The sequence below is a fragment of the Artemia sp. Qi Xiang Cuo genome, chromosome 2, assembly GCF_049724085.1.
Source record: "Artemia sp. Qi Xiang Cuo chromosome 2, ASM4972408v1, whole genome shotgun sequence".
In the NCBI taxonomy this organism is placed as follows: Eukaryota; Metazoa; Arthropoda; class Branchiopoda; order Anostraca; family Artemiidae; genus Artemia; species Artemia sp. Qi Xiang Cuo.
In genome coordinates this window covers 65,056,089-65,081,557 of record NC_142795.1, presented here as the reverse complement: position 1 = coordinate 65,081,557, position 25,469 = coordinate 65,056,089, and the positions used below count along the sequence as shown (strand labels likewise).

Sequence of the window (25,469 nt, the reverse complement as noted above, 5' to 3'; positions counted from 1 at the left end):
CCCAGGCCATAACTTACAACCCTTACCCTGTGGGCTGGGGGAAGTTGTCATCCTCAAAGACATGATTTCCAGACTTTTCAACTATACTTAACAAAATAGCAATCTCAAAATTTTGATTGGATGTATTTGGGGAAATGATTGGCATAAGGGGGGGGGGGCTGGTTGCCCTCCAATCACTTTCAACTATTAAAAAGGGCACTACCCCTTTCAGTTTCTAATCAAATGAGCCCAATCCAAAATTTCTACAACAAGTCCATAATTAAAAAGCATCCAGGTCTTAAATGAGAGGGCTGGGACACATTCTGCCCCATTTGCCAGGGATGACAGATTGTCAAATATTTTCATTTTTGGCCAACCACTTAGAGCCAAACAAAAAGTAGATCATCCCCAAATTGGGAAGGGGGAGGTTGTAAAGAAAGATTTGAGGGAAATGGGAACTTCTTGGGAGGGTGTAAAAATAGATTGGGATCTAGGAGGAATGCATGAAGCTGTGTCAGCCTCAGGGAATTTGGTGCTGCAGTGAGTTACTAGTAGTAGTGTTTTATATAAAATTCTAGATGGGAGGCTTTTTGCAATCTTGGAAGAAAGTTGTGTTAGCCTATGAAAATGACACTTTTTAACACAAAATTTGGAGTCTTGGTGTTTTCAAGCTCCTATCTCTACTATCTTTGTTTCAAGGCTTAAAATATCACATGGAAGATCAGTCAATAACTCTCTTAACTTTATAAAAAGTATTTATTTCTTCATTTTGGTTAGAGTATAATTATGATTTGAATGAGATTTAAAGGGTAAATGTGCATATCAGCAGCTCCAGAGGGAGACATGTCAAAGCAAAAAAGAGGCATTTTTAGATTGCTAATTTTATGTTATTTTTTATGGTTAAAGTTGGATTTGTTACACTTCATAGCCCCTTAACCCTTAATGGTCCTACATATAGCCCTAGGATATATGCAAAACTAGCACAAAATAAAACAGGCACCATTAGACTCCTTATTTTATGCTTTCTTTCAATGTAATAATTGTTAGCCTGACAATTCACCCTCCTCTTGACAGACACATATACATTATTACCTATATATTTTTGTTGTTCTTTCCATTGTTGATCTGTTGTAAAAACGTTATGCTGTATAGACTCAAGGTATCCAATTTATTCAGAGTGACTGTGTTGAATATTAGGGGGAAAATATTATTTTCAAAGACTTAAAACTGTGATTAACAATGGAAGGAAACATGATAATTTGATTAGGCTAATAAAAATAGATATGTTCTATATTGTAAAGTAAGACTTTCATTATTCAAGTGTTTTCTTTAAAATTGCCTGCCTACATATCCCAAAGACATATAGCCTAAATTATATATTTCTATTCAACTCATGTACTGATAAATTGAATAAACTGTGACCAAACTATGAAACAGAAAAATACATCATCTGGGCTATATATTTGCACATTAAGGGGGTTGGGGTAAATTATGGTGGAGCTACAGTCAAAACGTGTTACCTATGTTTATTCTGCATATTATAGCCTAAGGTAAGAATCATTTTCTTGACATGTTTCCTTCTCACTAGCCCAAATTCTAGACTTATAATGTTTTTTTTTTCTTGCATATTTGAGACACATTTTTTCAAATTCTCATTTAGCAGATTTATAATGCTAAAATACTTTCTTTGGGCTTTTTGTGTGATGTAGATCTATTTTTATATGTTTGATTTTTACAACACAAAGACTGTCCAAGTTCACAAAAGGTAAGTGCCTCTAAAAGGGGGAAGGGGCAGAGGTAGATACTTCAGAAGGCCTTCTCTGGGGGTTTTGCAATGTTTGATTATAATAGTCATTAATCCTTTATATACTGGAGATAAAATTTTGTCCCTTACTACTATATAGAAAGAGAACTTATGTATTAGCTGGTACCCACACAATATATTGTGCTAAAGGAAACTAGCCAAATGGGTATGATATTGCTAATATGCCCTTTTGAAAACCTGTATGCACATAATTTTTTTTTTTTTAATTTAAGCTCCTAATAAACGTTTCCTTAAAGTTTCGCCTTAATACCCTTAGTGTCATTAGTTACAGTAACTGTAGTGATGAAGCAAAGATGAAAAGGAATTTCAACTATACAAAATGTATTTAATGTTGCTGTTTCCCCAGTTGGGATATCTCTGCAACACAATTTGTAGATTAAATCACAAGGGGCTCTCCCCTTGGGGTTTCTGACGCAAGTACACTTGGTGTGCTGTACAATTTTGGCTTGTTTTGAATGTGCTTGCTTGAGAGTACTTATCAGACCTTTTCTACCCTGCTTGGACACTTAGTGCAATGCCTACTTCTGATTCATTTTGCTTGGTTTATTTAGGCTAGCTTACTATTGATTGACCCACCTCTCTCCATGCATTTGTATTATTTGCTTAACTTTGCTTTTTATTTTTAACCTATTGGTATTTTGTTTTAGGGCTATTTGCCATGACTGACAGGACAGTCAGTAGTCCTGTTACCCCAGACCTATATAATTGTAGTGTGAGGATTCTGGCTCTAGGAGTAGAAGGTCCAAATGAGACCAGTAAACCACTGATATTTGGGAGTAGAACAGTTATTGCAAAAAAAATGTTTGGACATCTCCAAAAACAAGAGTGTAGAGGCCATTAGGGGAGACCAGGGCATTATGGACACTCGGGTAATATGAACACCCCATTCTTATGCACTCCTGGCCTGGTTAAAATGCATTATAGCCAAAATAGGTGGCATTAGTGGTAGAAACACGTGGTTAATGGATTCTGTTGCTTGGATTACACATTCATTCCTGAGAGTATAAATTTGCAATTTTCAAAGGCAAAGTAAATTTCTTGGTTTTTACTGTATTAAGATTGTCAGCAAGTAGTATTTAGTTACAGATAGTGTTTCAGCTAAGTTTAAGAGAGTGCTACTTAAGCTACGAATTGGATAACTACAATTTGAAAAGGCACTTCATGGAGTGGACATGTTTTAAGTTTTTTATTGTAACTGATTTAGGAGCAATATGGACACCAATGACCAGGGTAATAAGGACAGGGGGTGTCCATGATGCCCCAATTGCAGAAAAATCTGTTCCACATCTAGATTATAATAGCTGGCAAGAACTTATCTAAGAAAGTTAACCAGGGGTTTAACAGACGAGCAGACAATTAAAGAAGCTTTGATAATGATTCGCAACGGTGTTTCCAAAAAGAAAACATCAATGCAACTCAACATTCCTAGAGCAAGCCTAATAAGATGGGTAGAACTGTGGAAGGAAGTGCTGTTAAATGAACTTGAGAGTAAAGAACCAGAGGCATTTAAAGCTGATAGAGGCACTAAAAAGATATTAAGTGCAATCAAAGAAAATAATCTAACTGATTATCTTGCAAAAGCTAGCAAGCTGCACTACAGACTCAGCCCCAAACAATGTTGTGCTCTGGCCTATCAGTTTGCAAAACTGAACAAGAAAAAGATTCCCGACAGCTGGGAAAATAAAAAAATTGCAGGTGCGGATTGGTTTACTTCATTCCTGAAGAGAAACCCAGGTGTGTCTATCCATGCTTCTCAGGCTATGAGTATTGTTAGGGCATCAGCATTCAATCAAGCAATAGTCAGTGAGTTTTTTGACAACTACTCAGCTGTGTTAGAAAAGGAGAAATTTGAAGCTCATACTATATGGAATGTTGATGAAACCGGCCTTACAACTGCGCAGAAACCTAAGAAAGTGATTGCTCCAAAAGGCGCTAAGCAAGTTGGTCAACTGACGTCAGCCGAGAGGGGTGAATTTGTAACAGTACAGGTGTAGCAATTCCCCCTTTTATGGTCTTTCCGCGTGTTCACTTCAAAGAACGCATGGTTTCTGGTGCCCCTACTGGCACGAAAGGTGCTGCTTATGTAAGCGGGTGGATGACCATTGAAAACTTTGTTGAATTTCTAAAACACTTTCAAAAGCACACACGATGCAGTCTTGTCTGAAAGGTCCTATTCATCATAGACAACCATGTGAGCCACATTAGTCCAGAATCACTGAAATATGCTAAATCAAACGGAATTGTGATTCTTATGTTCCCACCCCATACAAGTCACAAGCTTCAGCCCCTTGATAGATCTGTTTTTGGACCACTGAAAGCTCACTACAATAGAACTGCTGATGCATGGAAGCTTAACCACCCTGGTCAGCTTATCAAGATTGATAATATTGCAGAACTACTTGGCAGTGCTTTTCAACAGGCTTTCACACCACAAAAATTCAGTCTGGCTTTAGAGTTTCTGGAGTTTATCCCTTCAACCATGACATTTTTACGATTCTGAATTCTTGAGCTCCTATGTCTCTGATTGTGCAGAACCAGCTTCTCCAAGTTTTGATATTCCTGAAGACAATGATCTGTCTCAACCAAGCACATCTTCTAATGCATGTTTCGAAGTACTAGAAGAAGAGCCTGTACCCCTAAATGTCTCTCTCGAACAGATTTCCCCTCACCCTAAAGCCAGTGCCAGAAAAAATACTACCAACTGCAAAAGGATCAAAAGCATTGAAGCCACCAATACACCTGTAAAAAAACAACAGATGAAAGACTTTGCTGAACGATCAGAAAAGGCCAAAGAAAATAAAAAAGTGAGAAGTAACAAGGCAAAAGTTGCCAAGAAAAAGGGGAAAAAAGCCTTGAGTTTTGACAACATAAATAGTAGTCAGGATGAAATGGAAGGAGAATTCCACCTAAGTGGCTCTGATGATGAAAGCATGCATGCAGAGATTGTGGAAGACGTCGACTATGAAGATGTGAAAAATGGCGACTACGTCCTTGTCTTTGGGGGAAAAATCCCACCTACTCAATTGGCGAGATCATTTCTCAGGAGGAAGATGAGGATGAGATACTCTATTTGAAGAGACATTTGCCATTCATGAAGTTCAAGCGGACGGATCAGATTTTTACATTTGATAGAGCCAGCATAAAAATGAACATAGGGCCTCCATCCTTTACTGGCGGCACTATGCGACAAGCAGAACAGCTTGTCTTTCAAGTGAACATGTCTCAATTTGACATCAAGTAGTTATAATTTTTATATGTAGTTTTTATATGTATTCAAAACATTTTTAATGTACACAAAAGAAATATTCAGTTATCTACTCTTCTATTTCTGATTTTAACAACCCAGGGTATAATGGACATCTGTGTCCAAATTACCCATACCAAGTGTCCATTATACCCCAGTATTCCAGGTACATGGACACTTTTGCTACTTTTCGTTTGGTCACTTCCCATGAGAATCTGGTAAGAGGTACAAGTTTGTTATGAATAGGACAAATAAAGCTAACATACTAAAGTTAATGTTGGTAGAATCAGATGTGCAAAATATAGTCTTATTGATAAGTTATTTGCAATCCTGTGAAAAAGTGTCCATGATGCCCCAGTCTCCCCTATGGCTCAATGCTAGAAAGACTTGGACCAGATGTCTCTATTATCATAATAGCTGTAAACCAACTGGGAGCTACTGCTATACCTTGTATCTCAGATATAGCAGTAAATGGTTGTAAGGTAAAGTATGTGCTTGGTCCTAACCCCAATTTAATCAGAAACAGAAAAGGTAATGTGTTCATCCCATCTGAGGAGGTCCCCAATATTAAGGATTTTATTAGGAAGATCCAAGGTGATGATAAAATCCAACAAGCAACAATGGCCTTCAAAAATAAAAGTCCTATGGCTATCCCTTTGGTTTGCACCTTCAATTGGGATGATCAACTCTCACTGAAAATCTCTGTTTGGGGTGCAAGGTATGCAGTAAAACAATTTATCCCCTTGGGCAATACAGTGCTTCAATTGCCAAAGTTTGGGCCATGTGGCTTCTAATTGCCCCAGAGGCAGAAGATGTCTACTGTGTAGTAGACAACTCTCCCTTGAAGAATGTTCCCAATCCAAGACAGTAAAGGAAGAGGAGGTACTTAAGTGCCAAATTGAATTCACTTGATAGTTGTAGACATGAGTTGACATATTGGTTTGGACTCAATTGCTTGAATTCCCCAGCTCATTGTGGTCTACAACCCAAACTTAAAAGCCCCCCTAATGAAGGACCAGTCACTATACTCCAACAAATAAAAAATAATTGTCCACAGTTAATGACTACTATATAGAAATTACTATAAATTACACTTACTACTATATAGAAAGAGTACTTATGTATTAGCTGGTACCCACACAATAGATTGTGCTAAAGGAAACTAGTCAAATGGGTATCTGTCAATAGAGAAATGGATTACAAAGTGTAGTTTGTAATTGCATTTACAATATATAAACTGTTGTTTTTTGGGGTTTAGGGGGAAAAGAGGTACCTAGGTTAGGTTACATATTTAATATATGCTATGCTTTACCCTTTATCCCCCTCCCCCCCCTGATGTGAAAATATATAGCCCAAATTTGTTTCTACACTATTGTATTTTCATAATATTTTGTTTTATTTTGTTAGCATTAACCAAACTTGACTTTTTTTGTGTGTGTACCAGCTAATACATAAGTACCATAGAAAGCAGAATAAAGTCAAACAAAGAACACTATCATGCTTTCTCTCCTTAATTAAAATGATAAAAAGTCATACAAATGAATTTTTATACCTCATTCTATTATAGAGCAAACATAAATAAAGCTATACAGATGGACTTTATTCCCTGGGCATAGGCTAGGGTCTGGAAACAATCTTGAAATGAACTAATATCTTTTATGAGTAATAATTCCATTAATATTGCTTGCCTCCAGGAAACTCATTTAACCCAAAATCAACAAATTAAGTCTCTGGGATATACTATCCTGAGAAAGGATATATAATCAGAGAGAAAAGGAGGTGGAGTAGCTTTAATAGTTAAAAATAGTATAAAATTCTGTGGCATCAACTTTCCAGATTTTGCAAATGATGTTGATGCAATTGGTATCAGTGTTTGGCTGAATAATATAAAAACCTACATAATAAGCTTTTATAACCCTAATGGCCAAACTACAGATGCCATGGATTTCTTTAATTATATAAATAATTCTAATATGTTAAAAAATATCATTATCTGTGGAGACTTCAATGCCCACAGCCTTTTGTGGGGGAACAAACCAGCAAATAAAGCTGATAAATTGATTGAGCATATGACTTCAAATAATATTGAATTAGCTGTTGCTACCCCTCCAAACCTGAATACATATTTCAACCCCAAAAGTGGCAGATTCTCTACAATTCACATACAAATTGTGTCATTAAATATTTTGAATAAAATTTATATAAATAAAATTGATAGTCTATGTACTGACCACTTTGCTATAGTTTGCTCCCTAAATGAACCTGCTGAAACCCTATCACATACCTCCAAATATATCAACACTAAAGCAAATTGGTCTATGTTCAAAAATAAGCTAAATGATGAAATTACAAGTTTCACCCAAAATTCATGCATTTCAAACACAACAGTCAACACACATGCGGAAGTCTTGGCATCTTTAATAATAAATACAGCTAATCATGCTATCCCCAGGACAACACCCAAAAGAACCTTCCCTGAACATATTCCCAAAGCATGGTGGACAAATGAGTGCCAAAATAAATGGAGAACAAAAAAGTGAGGTAGGAGAGCATTCATAAAAAAAAACATCACCTACTACATATTTAAATAAAGTACAAGCAGAATCTCATCAAAAAAGGACTAATAGATGCTAAATATAAATACTGGAATAATTTTGCAAATAATCTCTCCAAAGAAACACTTGAGCCAATTATACATACAGTCATAAGCCACATCTGTGGGAAAAAAACTTCCCCCAACCCACTCCTGCATGAGCTTAAACATAATAATACCCATTATGACAATGATAATGAAAAAGCTAAGCTATTTGCAACTCTTTTTGTTAATAAGCTAACATCAAATAATCAAAGCAAAATGTCCCCAATTCCTATGAACCCAAGTTACCAACCACGCCCAGGGTCCGAGTATATAACTAGGCCATTTTCAATCCAGGAAATGAATAATGCAATACATCATATTAGGACCAAAAATAGTGGCAGCTATGACAATATACACCCTACATGGATAAAGAATCTCACCCCTTCATACAAACAGAAACTGCTAAACTGTTATAATCACGCTTGGGCATCTTCTATGTTCCCCAATATATGGAAATGTTTGTCCCTCCTACCAATCCTAAAGAAAAATAAACCCAAAGATAACCCTGAGTCCTATAGGCCCAAAATGATTACTCCTGTGATGGGGAAAATAATGGAGAAAATGATCTATTAAAGACTCCTCTGGTTTCTTGAAAAAAAATGATATGATCACTCATACTCAAACTGGATTCAGGAAACCCTACTCCTCAACAGATGCCTTCATTTTGCTAACACATGCAATAAATGAATCATTCTCAAAAATAATGTCCTAGTTGCAGCTTTCCTAGATTTTGAAGGGGCATATGACAATGTGAACCACCAAATCCTTTTAAACAAACTTGCAAACCTTGGACTACCCCCCAAGCAAGTATCTTTTATAAAATCTTTCATAGAAGTGCAAAGTTTCATTGTTTGTGTTGGTTCAGCCTCTTCACCCCAAAAGACAATAACCAAAGGCCTACCTCAGGGAGCAGTCCTCAGTTGCCTCCTCTTGCCCTATATCTCTGGGACATGAACCTCCCCCACACAAATCTACAATATGCTGACAATCTGGTGCTATGGTAATCTGGCAACACCTTTGTGATAGCAGAGTCAAATCTGCAAAAGTCACTTTTCCAATTTGAAAAATTCTCTCAACATTCAGATTTACCCATTGCACCTACCAAGTCAAAAATAATCCAATTTCACCAAAAGCAGAACCATGTTAATGCAAAACTAACTCTAAATGGAACAGAAGATAATCATATTAAGTACCAAGGTCTCATGCTTGACCAAAAACTTAATTTCCACCTCCACATTTCAAATACAATAAAAAAATGCTATAGAAAAACAAATATACTAAAAAGACTTCTTTCCACACCCTGGGGACGTAAGGAGAAAACCTTACTGCAGTTTTATCAATCACATATAAGACCCCATATTGACTATGGGCTCATCATCTATGGTGCATGTGCAAAGACCCAGAAGCAAAAAATTTAAACAACACAAAATGATATAATATGTCTCATATTTGGTCTTAGGAAACCCAAAAGCACCAAGTTTCCTCTTATGGAGAGTGGATTAACAACAATAAGGGAGAGACGTAGCTTTCCCTTGACAAAACATCTTACAAAAATTGAATCAAATAGCTCACACACCCTACATAATTGGTTAAGAGATCCAGCCATGTATAGAGGCATTGTAGATGAGTATGCCAATGTTCAGAAGAAGTTCCCTGTACTGGCAAAGTCTATTGCACCTACTTTCCCCCATTACCCTCCATGGAATTGGTCAATTCCCATAATAAATACTGATTTCAAAAAGTGGAATAAATATCTAACCTCCATTGCTTTTGTCCAGAAAAAAATTGCTGAACTTAATACAATTACTTATAAAAACCATTTCCAAATATACGTTGATGGATAAAAAATGAATAAGAAGGTAGCAAGTGGTGCTTTCCTTCCCCACCTGAAAATTGCGCTGGGCGAGAGATTATATACTAATGTTTCTATAATGTCTGCTGAGTTAAATGCCATAATCATGGCATTAGAACACCTTAAGGAAAACCAACCTTTGATTGCAAATTCAAATAATATTATAGTATATTCCGACTCTTTATCAAGCCTTGAGTTGCTGGCCTCAGCTCCTCAGTATAAGTTGGACATTGATACTTATCATTGTCTCAATATTATAGATAATCTTGCTTCAAGTGGCATAAGAACTTATTTTCAGTATATTCCTAGCCACTCTGGCATAAGTGGTAATCATCAGGTTGATGAAATAGCAAAAAATGCTATAAATATTGACCAGTCAAGTGGGAGACCAATCCCAATTAGAGATATTTACCGATAGAGACTATCAGATATTAATTTTAATAAAAATAATCCTATCCTTTCCCCCTTTCCCAATAAGTATTTTTCTAAAATTTATCATAGAATTCGTTCTGGAACAAATGGACTAAATTTTCTTGCATTCTTGTATAAGTTTTCTAATTCAAGTGGTTCAATTCCCCTGTCCCCTCTTTGCAGGCATTGTAATATGAATAATGAAACAATTGACCATTGCCTATTTGAATGTAATATGCTGACGTCTGCACAACTTACCTTGCTTTGTAAACTGTTGAAAGGCTTCAAACACCACAAAATCTCACTATCAGCCACAAGCCTAGTCAAATATACCTGCACAGAGAGCATAGAAATCGACATCTATCATCTCATAATTGAACTCCTAGAGTCAAAAGATCTACTGAAAGATATCTGAAAATATCTAATAAATATGAGGCAATGAAAGCAGTAGCTCTGTAGCCCACAGAGTGAAGCAAAAGAAAAAGGGCTAAATAGTATCACTGAAAAGCCCGCCTGCTGTCAAATAAAAGAAGAAGAAGAAAGCTTTATTCACCTAACTCAACAAGGAAATCAGAAGAAAAGAAGAAGCATATTGAAAATACTTGTGTTAGAGAATTCGAAAATTTTGTGAAAACAGGACTATCAAGTGAAGTTTTCTTGATTATTTTTATTTATATAAAGTGGGGAATTTATCTCAACCATGATCCCAATGAAATTACCCCCTGAGAAGGGAGATACTAATTACCAAATGCTAGGCACCATCTCCCCATTACCAAGTGACCTTTCTGAAGACTCAGACTCCAATGAAACCATGGTCACTGTCCCCTCTGAGGACTCAAATCTCCATGATGATGGCTTCAAAACAGTCACTCCTAAAAGATCCAAGAGAAAACGGTACACCAGTTTCTCCCCATTAAAGACAGTTTCTACTACACCCGCATCTTTTTTGGAAGAAGAGCACTTCATCCACATTCTTCCTACCTCTCCTGAAACCATGTTCCAAATAAAAAACATCCAAACAATTAGACTTGAGCTCTTCAAAATCCTGAAAATTAATTTCAACCTCAATATCAACAGAGATGGTTCAATCTTAATATCTATTCAAGTAGGCTTTGAAAATGCAAAAACAACTCTTTTGTCACTTAACTCCCTTGGAGGCATTAAAGTCGATTCAAAGCAATGGATTCGCCCTCCCCCTGCTCAAACAAAAATTGTCATATACAATATACCTAATGGTATTCCTGAAACTGACTTAAAGGATGGCCTTATGAACTGCAAAGGCCAAAAATATCAGTATCAAAAGTCACCAGACTTGGAAAACCCAACAATGATGGCATATACACATCTAAATCCTAACTTTTCACCCTGGACTCCACCCTAGAGAACTTCAGTGAACCTATATCCCTATTTGGCCAGATAAAGCCCTACAAAGAGTACAAGGCTAAGCCAATACAGTGTGAAATATGTCTGACAATGGGTCACACAAAACAACACTGCAAAACAAACCTGAAGAGGTGCAACCTATGCCAACAAATCCATCCTCCAAACACAGCAAACTGTGCAAACAAGAAATTATCATGCATTAATTGCAAAGGTCCCCATTCTTCTGACAACAGATCTGTATGCCCAAAATACAAGGCAAGATCAATGGCTCTCAGGTTGTCTGAAAAAGAAAATATCCCATTTCAGTTTGCAAAAATTAAACTCATTGTACACAATGCAGATACACCTGAATTCTCTGAACCAAACACACAACCTAATCAAAAAACTCTACAGCAAAAAGCTACAAGGACCAAACCACAAAAAACATTCCCTGGAATCAAGACCTTAGACTTTCCCCCTTCCAGCCAGAGACCAAGACCCTGAATCTTCTATAAGTAAACCTACAAAACCAACCTCATCAAAATCGCCAAAGGAAATATCAGAAGAAAATCCAAATCTACTTACAAACTTATGCCTTTACATATTCAACTTCAACTCACTCTCCAGAACATCCCTCACAGAAGATCAAAAATCCTCAATTCTAGAAGAGATGGCTAATACCTACTTCCCAAAAAATCTTAAGGACACAGCCAACACCAATTTCAGAACTATACTCAATAAACTAAATCTATCTATCAATGTCTAACCCTCAGTTACCTCTATCCTCCTCAATTTTGCAATGGAATGTGAGATCATTAAATGACTATAAAATCACTGACATTCTTAAGTATACTTCTTCACACAACCTAGACATACTATGCCTCCAAGAAACACATTTAAACTCATCAGTTAATCAAAAAATTCCTGGTTATGACGTCCTAAGAAAAGACAGATCTTCCAATAGAACTGGTGGTGGAGTTGCCATCCTTGTACAATCACACCTCAAATTCTGTGGTATAAGCCTCCCTGATTTCAGTCATGACATTGATGCAATTGGTGTAAAGTTGTGGCTGGCAATCATGGAGGTCACTGTTATTAATTTATATAACCCAAATGGCAATAACAATGGACATGATTTTTTCAATTTTATTTCTAATAATTTATCAAATTCAAATCTAGTGGTTGTTGGGGACTTCAATGCCCATAGTTCTATCTGGGGTTATTCACCTCAAAATAATGCTGGAAAATATATAGAGGAATTCCTCACCAATTTTACCAATATAGTACTAGCGACTCCTAGACACCTAAATACCTACTTCAGCAAAAGAAGTGGGAGTTATTCAACTATTGATCTTCAATTAGTTTCATCAAGTTTAATAAATAAAACTACTGTCAACAGAATAGACAACCTCCTAAGTGACCATTTTGCCATATGCACAAAAATTGGTGACCCAGCCATCATTGATAATTTCATTTCCCACTATGTGTGGCAAAAAGCAGACTGGCCAAACTTCTCCCACATCCTCTCAAACCATGACTACTCTTCACTCTCCACTGACCCAAACCAACTCTCCAAAAATCTCACATCACTACTTCTTGATGCTGCAAAACTTACAATACCCCAGTCCCAATGCCCTAAAACACTGAAAAATAACAAACCCCCTAAGCCATGGTGGACATCCTCTTGGCAAGAGGCTTGGCACAATAAAAGGAATGCCATCAGATCCTTCAAGAGAAATCCATCCACTAGAAAATATAGTGCAAAGCTACAAGCAGAGGCAAAACTTAAGAGAACAATTAAACTTGCAAAAGAAGAGGCTTGCAAAAACTTTCTCTTATCTGTGTCCCACAAAACGCAAGAGTCAAAGATTCACAAATTCATAGACAAGATGTGTGGCAAATTCTCCACACAGAACCCCTTCCATTACCAGCTAACTCTAAATGGTCAGCAGCTGGAAACCAACGAAGAAAAGGCTAAATTTTTAGCAGATTTTTATGAGAAGAAATTCAAAAACACCTCTCATAATCCACATCAGATCAGCCTAACACCCCATTTTGACTTGCCTGGGTCCCAGTATCTACTCCAAGATTTTACAATGATTGAGCTGAATAAGGCAATCAATTCAATCAAACCCAAAACAACTTGCAGCCATGACCAGATCCATCCATCTTTACTCCAACACCTTCCAATAGAGTTTAAAAAAGTACTCTTATCTCTCTTCAACAATGCCTGGAGCAACTCCTTCTTCCCATCTGCTTGGAAAACATCACTCATCATCCCCATATTAAAACAAAATAAACCCAAAGAGGACCCCAACTCCTTCAGACCCATTATGATTACCCCAGTTCTGGGAAAGTTATATGAGAAGATAATCCACTCCCGATTGTATTGGTTTGCTGAGTCTAACCACCTCATCCCACATACCCAAACAGCATTTAGGAAATATTATTCTTCCATTGATGCATTTGTTCGCCTAACCAACGCCATATCTGAGTGTCTGAAAGGCAACCAAATCCTAGTTGCAGCCTTTTTAGACTTCCAAAACGCATATGATAATATCCAACATCCACTCCTACTGCAAAAATTATCAAAAATGGGTTTTCCAATACCTGTAGTGAATTTCTTTAAAAGTTACCTATCTGAATGCTCTTTTGTTCTCCAAGTAAATTCCTACATCACTTCCAAAAAGTCTGTCTCCAAAGGCCTTCCCAAAGGTGCTGTCCTCAGCTGTCTCCTGTTTCCACTATATTTATGGGATCTGAACCTACCCCAAACAAATATTCAGTTTGCAGATGATATAGTCCTATGGTCTACCTCAAATGATTTTGAACTAGCCCAATCCAAGTTACAAAAGTCGCTTTATGCCTTTGAATGTTTCTCCAACAATTCATGCCTACCCACCGCCCCATCAAAATCAGCTATAGTACAATTTCATAATAGGAGAAATCCCCAATCTGCCCTACTAACCCTAAATGGTGTTGTCATCCAAGAGCAACAACACATCAAATATCTTGGCCTCACTCTAGATCAAAAACTAACCGTCAGGCTCCATATTGAAAATGTGAGAATAAAATTCCTCATAAAAATGCGTATCTTACAAAGGCTACTCAACACGCCTTGGGGTTGCCATGAAAAGAATCTCATAAATGTCTATAAGATTTATATTAGATCTCAGATTGATTATGGACTAATTTTTTATGGCTCATGCTCAAATACGCTACTATGCAGTCTGGAGACCGTCCAGAATACTATGATCCGTACTATACTTGGCCTCAGGAATCACACCAAAACCAACTTCCTCCTCAGTGAAAGTGGTCTCACCTCTATTGCCATGCGTAGAGACATTCTACTTGCCCGCTACTTTACAAAAATTGAAGGTAGCAGTTCCCATAGATTAAATGACTGGCTAAGAAACCCTGGTGCTTTTAGGGGCCTTGCACGGGAATTTGCAACCACCCAAATGACCTTCCCTATACCTTCATCTTCTTTATTTCAAATGTACCCCCGGATACCTTCCTGGGCTAACCACTACCCAGAAGTGAACCTTTTGTTTGCGCCAGCTATTAAAACAGACCTTTCCCTTGCCTATGTAAAATCATTATTTCATGAATTTGAGTCTCAGAGATATATCCACCACCTCCCAATTTTTGTGGATGGCTCAAAAACAGATTCCAGGACTGCCTGTGGAGTTCACTTCCCATCTTTAGGTATAGCAGCTGCTGAAAGGCTCCAAAATGATGTGAGTATCATGACAGCTGAAATAGCTGCCATCAACATTGCATTGGAAACCATTATAAAGATGCCAAACCCCCCAAGAAACACCCCGCTTATAATTTATTCAGACTCAAAATCAGCCCTTGCCTCAATATCACCAGAACATTCAGACTACCCAGACAATGATACCTCCACCACTCTTGTACTATTGAACCAACTACTTAAACAAGGTATATCCACAAAATTCCAGTACATCCCAAGTCACATGGGTATAAAAGGGAACCACAAGGCAGATGAAATAGCTAAATCTGCCCTTCAGCTTGAAATAATTTCTGGAAGACCTATCCCAGTAAAAGATGTAAACTATTGGTGCAGACAAATTTATCTTGCAAACCAATGTCCACCAAACCGTTCTCCATTTATAACCCGGACATACTCAAAGATGTACAACAGACTACGACCAAATGCTACTGGCCTTAACAGCCACACTTCCCACTCTCGAACCATAACCAGTCCAACAGTAATTAGCCCTCTTTGCCTCATATGTCAAACCTGTGATGAGACCATCAACCATGTTCTTTTTTGTTGCCCTGTGGCAACTCTCAACCATGAAAAAGAATGGTTCACTTAATATTCTATTTTCAAGCGCCTCAAGCTAACCCTTAATATTGACCAACTAACACAAAGGAGACACTCTTCAACTGATGATGCTGAATTGTTCAAAGCTGTCTTTAACTGCATAAATATAGGTGGTTTCATCAATGATGTATAAAGTCTATTATTGAATAATAATAGTCTAATCTCTATATTTGATTTCCCAGGACACCCCTGACATAATCATACAATACGAAAAAGGTTAAATGGATTCATCCGAAGCCTATAATTGAAGAAGAAGAAGAAGAAGAACAAGACGTAGCTTTCTCTTGACAAAACATCTTACAAAAATTGAATCAAATAGCTCACACACATTACATAATTGGTTAAGAAATCCAGCCATGTATAGAGGTATTGCAGATGAGTATGCAAATATTCAAAAGAAATTCCCTGTACCAGCAAAGTCTATTGCACCTACTTTCCCCCTATCCCCTCCATGGAATTGGTCATTTCCCATAATAAATACTGAATTTTCAAAATGGAATAAAGATTTAACCCTATTGCTTTTGTCCAGAAAAAATTTGCAGAACTTAATACAATTACCTATAAAAATCACTTCCAAATATTTGTTGATTGGTCAAAAATGAATGAGAAGGTTGCAAGTGGTGTTTTCCTTCCTCACCTGAAAATTGCAATGGGCAAGAGATTATTTAATAATTTATCTATAATGTCTGCTGAGTTAAATGCCATAATCATGGCATTAGAACACCTTAAGCAAAACCAACCTTTGATTGCAAATTTGAATAATAATATCATCTATTCCAACTCTTTATCAAGCCTTGATTTGCTGGCCTCAGCTCCTCAATATAAGTTGGACATTGACACTTATCATTGTCTCAGTATTATTGATAATCTTGCTTCAACTGGCATAAAAACTTATTTTCAGTACATTCCTAGCCACTCTGGCATAAGTGGTAATCATCAGGTTGATGAAATAGCAAAGAATGCTATAAATATTGACCAGCCAAGTGGGAGACCAATACCAATTAGAGATATTTACCAATGGACGCTATCAGATATTAATTTTAATAAGATTAATCCTATCCTTTCCTTCTTTCTCAATAAGTATCTTTCTAAAATTTATCATACAATTTGTTCTGGAACAAATGGACTAAATTCCCTTGCATTCTCATATAAGCTTTCTAATTCAAGTGGTTCAATTCCCCTGTCCCCTCTTTGCAGGCATTGTAATATGAATAATGAAACAATTGACCATTGCCTATTTGAATGTAATATGCTGATGTCTGCACACCATACCTTGCTTTGTAAACTGTTAAAATACTTCAAACACCACAAAATCTCACTATCAGCCAAGAGCCTAGCCAACTATGCCTGCACACAGAGCACAGAAATCGATATCTATCATCGTATATTTGAACTCCTTGAGTCAAAAGATCTACTGAAAGATATCTGAGAATATCTAATAAATCAGAGACAACCAAGACAGTAGCTCTGTAGCCCACAGAGTGAAGCAAAAAGAAGAGGGCTAAATAGTACCAACTGAATAACCCGCCTGCTGTGAATTAGAAGAAGAAGACTCAACTACTTTTCAGGATAGTAAAATGCTATAAATATTGACCAGCCAAGTGGGAGACCAATCCGAATGAGATATTTACCGATGGAGGCTATCAGATATTCATTGTAACAAGACTAATTCTATCCTTTCACCCTTTCCCAATAAGTATATTTCTAAAATTTATCATAGAAGTCGTTCAGGAAAAAATGGACTAAATTTCCTTGAATTCTCATTTAATTTTTTTAATTCAAGTGGCTCATTTCCCCTGTCGCCCTCTTTGCAGGCATTGTAATATGAATAATGAAACAATTGACCATTGCCTATTTGAATGTAATATGCTGACATCTGCACAACATACCTTGCTTTGTAAACTGTTAAAATACCTCAAACACCACAAAATCTCACTACCAGCCAAGAGCCTATCCAACTATACCTGCACACAGAGCACAGAAATCAATATCTATCATCTTATATTTGAACTCCTTGAGTCAAAAGATCTACTGAAAGATATCTGAGGATATCTAACAAATAAGAGGCAACCAAGACAGTAGCTCTGTAGCCCACAGAGTGAAGCAAAAAGAAGAGGGCTAAATAGTACCAACTGAATAGCCGCCTGCTGTGAATTAGAAGAAGAAGTAAAACAGCCCCTCATCTAGAATTTGGTATAAGCTTAGAGAAAACAATTCACATGTTAAAGAAAACAATTCATACTTGATAACATCAGAATAATTGTAGCTAACACATTTTGAATACAGCCTCACTATAATTTATACCTAAAACCTTCTAATATGCAAATATATGGCCTGAATTATATATTTCCAGTGTATTCTGCCATCCATCACCTGTTTTTCTGGTTCCTGTTTCAGCCTAGCTGTTTCAATTTACAGGTACACAAGTTGAAAAAAGAAAGACACATTGGAAGAATAGATGAAAAATTTATAATTTTGGTAAAATTCTACTTAGCTACTTTTGGCTACCTTGAAAAGGGGTAAGGTAGGAAAATGAAACTGTCAGGGATGGGTATACAGGCTAAAGTGTGTCCTGGGAAGGTATTTTGGTAAATTTTTTGTTATTCATATTATTGACTTACTAATAAAGTAAGCATACCACTCATTGCCTTTTTTTATGCTCTTTCCAAATATAATAATCATTTTTGTCAGAAATGAATTTTAGCCCCCACCCATATATATATACCAATTCAGGGTATATATTTGCATATTAGGGGGTGGGGGAGTTTAAACTTACCGCGCATTTCCATCAGACATAAAATTACCCCCACCCCCCGAATGCCCAAATATATACCCTGAATTGGTATATATAGGGTGGGGGTAAAATTTATTTCCAACAAAAATGCTTATTATATTTGGAAAGAGCTGAAAAAAAGGCATTGAGTGGTATGTTTAATTTAGGCCTATTTGTAAGTCAATAATATGAAGGAAAAAAAATTACCAGTATTTTAAAGTACCAACCTCTACTGCTTCTCCTGCTAGAGGGTCTTGACTTTTGATGACCTTTAAATTCTGTGTATCTTCTGCTTAAATGAAGTGCAACAAAATTGTTTCAGCTTCACAACTTTGCTCAATCTCAATTTAGGCTATAAGGTTTTATAGATATGCAAATACATTTCCTAAATTTTGAAGAAAAAAAATTTGATATGGCTAAAGAATTAAAGGTAAATATTTACCAAATCATATTTCTGAGTAGCAACTAAAGTGAGTATACCATTCAATGTCTTTTTTCATGCTGATTACAAATATGATAATCATTTCTATTGGAACTGAATTTTTACCCCCCCTATATATGCCAATTTAGGGTATATATTTTGGTAAAGTTCTATGAAATCATATTATTGAGTTAGGACAAAAGTGAATACACCATTTGATGCCTTTTTTTATGCTGATTACAAATATAATAATCATTTCTATTGGAAATGAATTTGAGCCCCCCCCCCCCACATCCTATATATGCCAATTCAGGGTTAGATTAGGTATATATAGGGTAAGACACCCAGTAGTCAGTCACCTGCCTATTCTCAGACAGAATGTAACTAACAGGGAACCTACCTCTAGACACCTGCCTATTACACTAGACACCTGCCTTCTAAAAACTTTCTAAGCACATTAGCCTAGAGGTAGGTTCCCTGTTAGTTACATTCTGTCCAAGAATAGGCAGGTGGCCAACTACTGGGTGTCTTACCCTATTGGGGGGGGGGCTGAAATTTATTTCCAATTGATATGATTATTATATTTGTAATCAGCATAAAAAAGGCATCTAATGGTGTATTCACTTTCTTCCTAACTCAATAATATGATTTCATATAACTTTACCTATATTTCTACATTAGGGGGGGGGGCAAATTTTATTTCTGATGTAAATGGGAGGTAAGTTTAAACTTTACTCCCACCCCCCTAATGTAGAAATGTATACCCTGAATTGGCATATATAGGGGGGGGGGGGGCTAAAACTCATTTCAGATAGAAATGATTATTATATTTTTAATCAACATAAAAAAAGGCATTGAATTGTATTTTCACTTTAGTTGTTACTCAATAATATTATTTGGTAAATATTTACTGAATTGCATTTTCAGAATTACAGCCAAATAAAAAGAAACTGAAAGCCTAGGCCTATCTGAAAATTAAGGTAAAATGTTGTTTTTTCAAAATTTCAATAGGTATAGAACTGACATGTAGGCAAATTTCAGGACCTTCCAGAGGGAGAAGGAGTGGAGTTAGGTACTTCAAAATACCTTCCCAGGACATACTTCAGCCTGTAGACCCAACCAGGATGAAGTTATCTCCTGGCTCCCATCTCCGGGTTTATCTCCCTGACCTAAAATTGCTTACCCTATAGCTCTGAAAATAAAAATTATCCTTGAAAAAAACTGCTGAAACTTACAGCTCTCAACTGATACAAAATTTTTGAATTTTTTTGCTGTTTTTGATATTTTACTTAAAAGTACAAATATAAGCGTGAACTTAAAATTAATGACTGAAATATTTTTTTGACAGAATTTTTCATTGTTATTAGGAATTCCTTTGTTAGGAGCTTTCAAATGAGGTGTTACATGGCTATATTAAAAAAAATATTATTTTAACTGTTAGGCCTATTGAGGTGGAGACAAAAAAATTTTGTTGCTTCATTTTTTATTCAAATGCTATCAATCAGCACATCATTTGAAAGCTATCTTCCTTCTAAACATGCTTCTAGCGTTGTTTTCTACATCAAGCCTAAAACGGCCCCATAAATCCTCTTTTGCCTCCCATCTCCCCTTTCCTCTCAAACCCTCCTTGTCAAAACAAGAAAAATGAAAGTTCGCAAAAAGATTTGTTATAGTAAGATATATCTTAAATGGAGAAGTTTTCATTGCCTAGGAATGTCATAGCTCCATAAACCCCCTACCCCTGAATATCAGTACCTCCCAAAGAAAAACATGACAAATTTAAATTTGGCTAAAAACTATTGCACAAGACATAGCTATTTTAAATCTTTATGTCAGGAGCTGTCAAATGATATGTCGCATTACTCTATTCAATTATATTTTATCTTTACTGTTACAGAGGTAATCTAGAGGTAGGTCAAATGAGGTCTTTCATTTTTTGTCAAAGCTTATGAAACAGCACATCATTTGAAAGCTATCCTTCTTCTGAACATGTTCCTAGCGTAGTTTTCTACATTTAACCTAAAAGGGCCACACATATCCTCTTGCCTCCCATCTCCCCTTTCCTCTCAAACCCTCCATGTCAAAACAAGAAAACTGAAAGTTCGTAAAAAGATTTGTTGTAGTAAAAAATATCTTAAATGGAGAATTTTTCCTTGCCTAGGAATGTCCTAGCTCCATAAACCACCCTACCCCTGAATATAAGTTCCTCCCAAGGAAAAACATCGCAAATTCAAATTTGGTTCAAAAACTATTGCATAAGACTTGGATATTTAAAATCTTTATATCAGGAGTTTTCAAATGAGGTGTCGCATGACTATATTCAATTATATTTTACCTTTACTATTACAGAGGTAGTCTAGAGGTAGGCCAAATGAGGTCTTTCATTTTTTGTCAAAGCTTATGAAACAGCACATCATTTGAAAGCTACTCTTCTTCTGAACATTTTCCTAGTGTTGTTTTCTACATTAAACCTAAAAGGGCCACACAAATCCTCTTTTGCCTCCCATCTCCCCTTTCCTCTCAAACCCTCCATGTCAAAACAAGAAAAATGAAAGTTTGTAAAAAAATTTTTTATAGTAACTTCCATCTTAAATGGAGAAGTTTTCCTTGCCTAGGAATGTCCTAGCTCCATAAACCATCCTACCCCTAAATATAAGTACCTCCCAAAGAAAAACATGGCAAATTTAAATTTGGATCAAAAACTATTGGATAAGACTTGGATATTTAAAACCTTTATATCAGGAGCTTTCAAATGAGGTGTCGCATGACTATTTTCAATTATATTTTACCTTTACTATTACAGAGGTAGGCCAAATGAGGTCATTCATTTTTTGTCAAAGCTTATGAAACAGCACATCATTTGAAAGCTATCCTTCTTCTGAACATGTTCCTAGCTTTGTTTTCTACCTTAAACCAAAAAGGGCCACACAAATCCTCTTTTGCCTCCCATCTCCCCTTTCCTCTCAAACCCTCCATGTCAAAACAAGAAAAATGAAAGTTCGTAAAAGGATTTGTTATAGTAACATCCATCTTAAATGGAGAAGTTTTCCTTGCCTAGGAATGTCCTAGCTCCATAAACCATCCTACCCCTGAATATCAGTACCTCCCAAAAAAAAACATGGCAAATTCAATTTTGGTTCAAAAACTGTTGCATAAGACATAGATATTTAAAATCTTTATGTCAGGAGCTTTCAAATTAGGTGTCGCATGACTATATTCAATTATATTTTATTTTTTATTGTTATGGAGGTAGTTTAGAGGTAGACCCAATGAGGGTTTTTGCTTTTTGTCAAAGCTTATCAAACAGCACATCATTTGAAAGCTACCCTTTTTCTGAACATGTTTCTAGTTTTGTTTTCTGAAACAAATCTAAAAGGGCCGCACAAATCCTCTTTTGCATCCCATCTCCCCTTTCCTCTCAAACCCTCCATGTCAAAACAAGAAAAATGAAAATTCGTAAAGAGATTCGTTATAGTAAGATATATCTTAAATTGAGAAGTTTTCATTGCCCAGGACTGCCCTAGCTCCGTAAACCCCCCACCCCAAAATATAAGTACCTCCCACAGAAAAACATGGCACATTTAAATTTGGTTCAAAAACTATTGTATAATACTTGGATATTTAAAATCTTTATATCAGGAGCTTTCAAATGAGGTGTCGCATGACTATATTCAATTATATTTTATCTTTACTATTACAGAGGTAGTCTAGAGGTAGGCCAAATGAGGTCTTTCATTGTTCGTCAAAACTTATCAAACAGCACATCATTTGAAGGCTATCCTTCTTCTGAACATGTTTCTAGCGTTGTTTTCTACATTAAACCTAAAAGGGCCACACAAATCCTCTTTTGCCTCCCATCTCCCCTTTCCTCTCAAACCCTCCATGTCAAAACAAGAAAACTGAAAGTTCGTAAAAAGATTTGTTGTAGTAACATACATCTTGCCTAGGAATGTCCTAGCTCCATAAACCATCCTACCCCTGAATATAAGTACCACCCAAAGAAAAACATGGCAAATTCAAATTTGGTTCAAAAACTATTGCATAATACATAGATATTTAAAATCTTTATGTCAGGAGCTTGCAAATGAGATGTTGCATGACTATATTCAATTAAATTTTATTTTTTATCGTTATGGAGGTAGTCTAGAGGTAGACCAAATGAGGTTTTTTGCTTTTTGTAAAAGCTTATCAAAGAGCATATCATTTGAAAGCTACCCTTCTTCTGAACATTTTTCTAGTGTCGTTTTATGAAAAAAATCTAAAAGGGCCGCACAAATCCTTTTTTTCCTCCCATCTCCCCATTCCTCTCAAACCCTCCATGTCAAAAAACTAAAAATGAAAATTCGTAAAGAGATTCGTTATAGTAAGATATATCTTAAATAGAGAAGTTGTCATTACCCAGGAATGCCCTAGTTCCATAAGCCCCCCACCCCTAAATATAAGTACCTCCCAAAGATAAACTTGGCATATTTAAATTTTGTTAAAAAACTATTGGATAAACTTTTATATTTATAATCTTTATATCAGGGGTTTTAAAATGAGGTGTCACATTACTATATTCAATTATATTTAATCTCTACTGTTACAGAGGTAGTCTAGAGGTAGACCAAATGCGGTCTTACTTTTTTTGTCAAAGCTTATCTAACAGCACATCATTTGAAAGCTACCCTTCTTCTGAACATGTTACTAACGTTGTTTTCTACATTAAACCTAAAAGGGTCCCACAAATCCTCTTTTACCTCCCATCTCCCCTTTCCTTTCAAACCCTCCATGTCAAAACAAGAAAAATGAAAGTTTGTAAAAGGATTTGTTATAGTAACATACATCTCAAATGGAGAAGTTTTCCTTGCCTAGGAATGACCTAGCTCCATAAACCCCCCACCCCTGAATATAAGTACCTCCCGAAGAAAAACATGGCAAATTTAAATTTGGTTTAACGCTAGGAACATGTTCCTAGCGTTGTTTTGTACATTAAACCTAAAAGGGCCACACAAATCCTCTTGTGCCTCCCATCTCCCCTTTCCTCTCAAACACTCCATGTCAAAACAAGAAAAATGAAAATTCGTAAAGAGATTCGTTATAGTAAGATATATCTTAAATAGAGAAGTTGTCATTGCCCAGGATTGCCCTAGCTCCATAAGCCCCCCACTCCTAAATATAAGTACCTCCCAAAGAAAAACATGGCAAATTTAAATTTGGTTCAAAAACTATTGGATAAGACTTGGATATTTAAAATGTTTATATCAGGAGCTTTCAAATGAGGTGTCCCATGACTATATTCAATTATATTTTATCTTTACTGTTACAGAGGTAGTAAAGTAGTTACTGTTACACCCCTATATGTTCAATTATATTTTATTTTTTGTCGTTATGGAGGTAGTCTAGAGGTAGACCAAATGAGGGTTTTTGGTTTTTTGTCAAAGCTTATCAAACAGCACAACATTTGAACGCTACCTTTCTTCTGAACATGTTTCTAGTGTTTTTTTCTGAAACAAATCTAAAAGGGCCACACAAATCCTCTTTTGCCTCCCATCTCCCCTTTCCTCTCAAACCCTCCATGTCAAAACAAGAAAAATGAAAATTCGTAAAGAGATTCTTTATATTAAGATATCTCTTAAATAGAGAAGTTTTCATTGCCCAGGAATGTCCTAGCTCTGTAAACACCCCACCCCTAAATATAAGTACCTCCCAAAGAAAAACATGGCAAATTTAAATTTGGATCAAAAACTATTGGATAAGACTTGGATATTTAAAATCTTTATATCAGGAGCTTTCAAATGAGGTGTCGCATGACTATATTCAATTATATTTTATCTTCACTGTTACAGAGGTAGTCTAGAGGTAGGACAAATGAGGTCTTTCATTTTTTGTCAAAGCTTATCAAACAGCACATCATTTGAAAGCTATCCTTCTTCTGAACATGTTCCTAGCGTTGTTTTTTACATTAAACCTACATTAAACCTAAAAGGGCCACACAAATACTCTTTTGCCTCCCATCTCCCCTTCCCTCTCAAACCCTCCATGTCAAAACAAGAAAAATTAAAGTTCGTAAAAGGATTTGTTATTGTAACATACATCTTAAATGGAGAAGTTTTCCTTGCCTAGGAATGTCCTAGCTCCATAAACCATCCTACCCCTGAATATAAGTACCTCCCAAAGAAAAACATGGCAAATTCAAATTTGGTTCAAAAACTATTGCATAAGACATAGACATTTAAAATATTTATGTCAGGAGCTTTCAAATGAGGTGTCGCATGACTATATTAAATTATATTTTATTTTTTATCGTTATGGAGGTAGTCTAGAGGTAAACCAAATCAGGTTTTTTGCTTTTTGTCAAAGCTTATCAAACAGCACAACATTTGAACGCTACTCTTCTTCTGAACATGTTTCTAGTGTTGTTTTCTGAAACAAACCTAAAAGGGCCATACAAATCCTCTTTTGCCTCCCATCTCCCCTTTCCTCTCAAACCCTCCATAACAAAACAAGAAAAATGAAAATTCGTAAAGAGACTCGTTATAGTAAAATATATCTTAAATAGAGAAGTTTTCATTGCCCAGGAATGCCCTAGCTCCGTAAACCCCCCACCCCTAAAAATAAGTACCTCCCA

General features: G+C 36.2%; 1 protein-coding gene across 3 annotated transcripts in view; it reads right to left on the bottom strand.

Moving 5' to 3' along the window:
• The window catches only part of LOC148955499 (nuclear pore complex protein Nup54-like), a 35,486-nt gene extending 15,306 nt beyond the window's left edge, over nt 1-20,180 (bottom strand). The window contains exon 1 of one of the 3 annotated variants that reach the window (XM_089108220.1): nt 20,095-20,180. Coding sequence is in view for 1 of the 3 variants with exons in the window: in XM_089108218.1 (XP_088964344.1) it covers nt 11,456-11,532 (77 nt within the window). In the remaining 2 variants the exon portion in view is untranslated. Of the gene's footprint in view, nt 1-11,455; nt 11,736-20,042 lie in introns of those variants that run through there. The other 2 variants (XM_089108219.1, XM_089108218.1) reach the window with 2 other exon arrangements.
• Nucleotides 20,181-25,469: the final 5,289 nt, after the last annotated feature.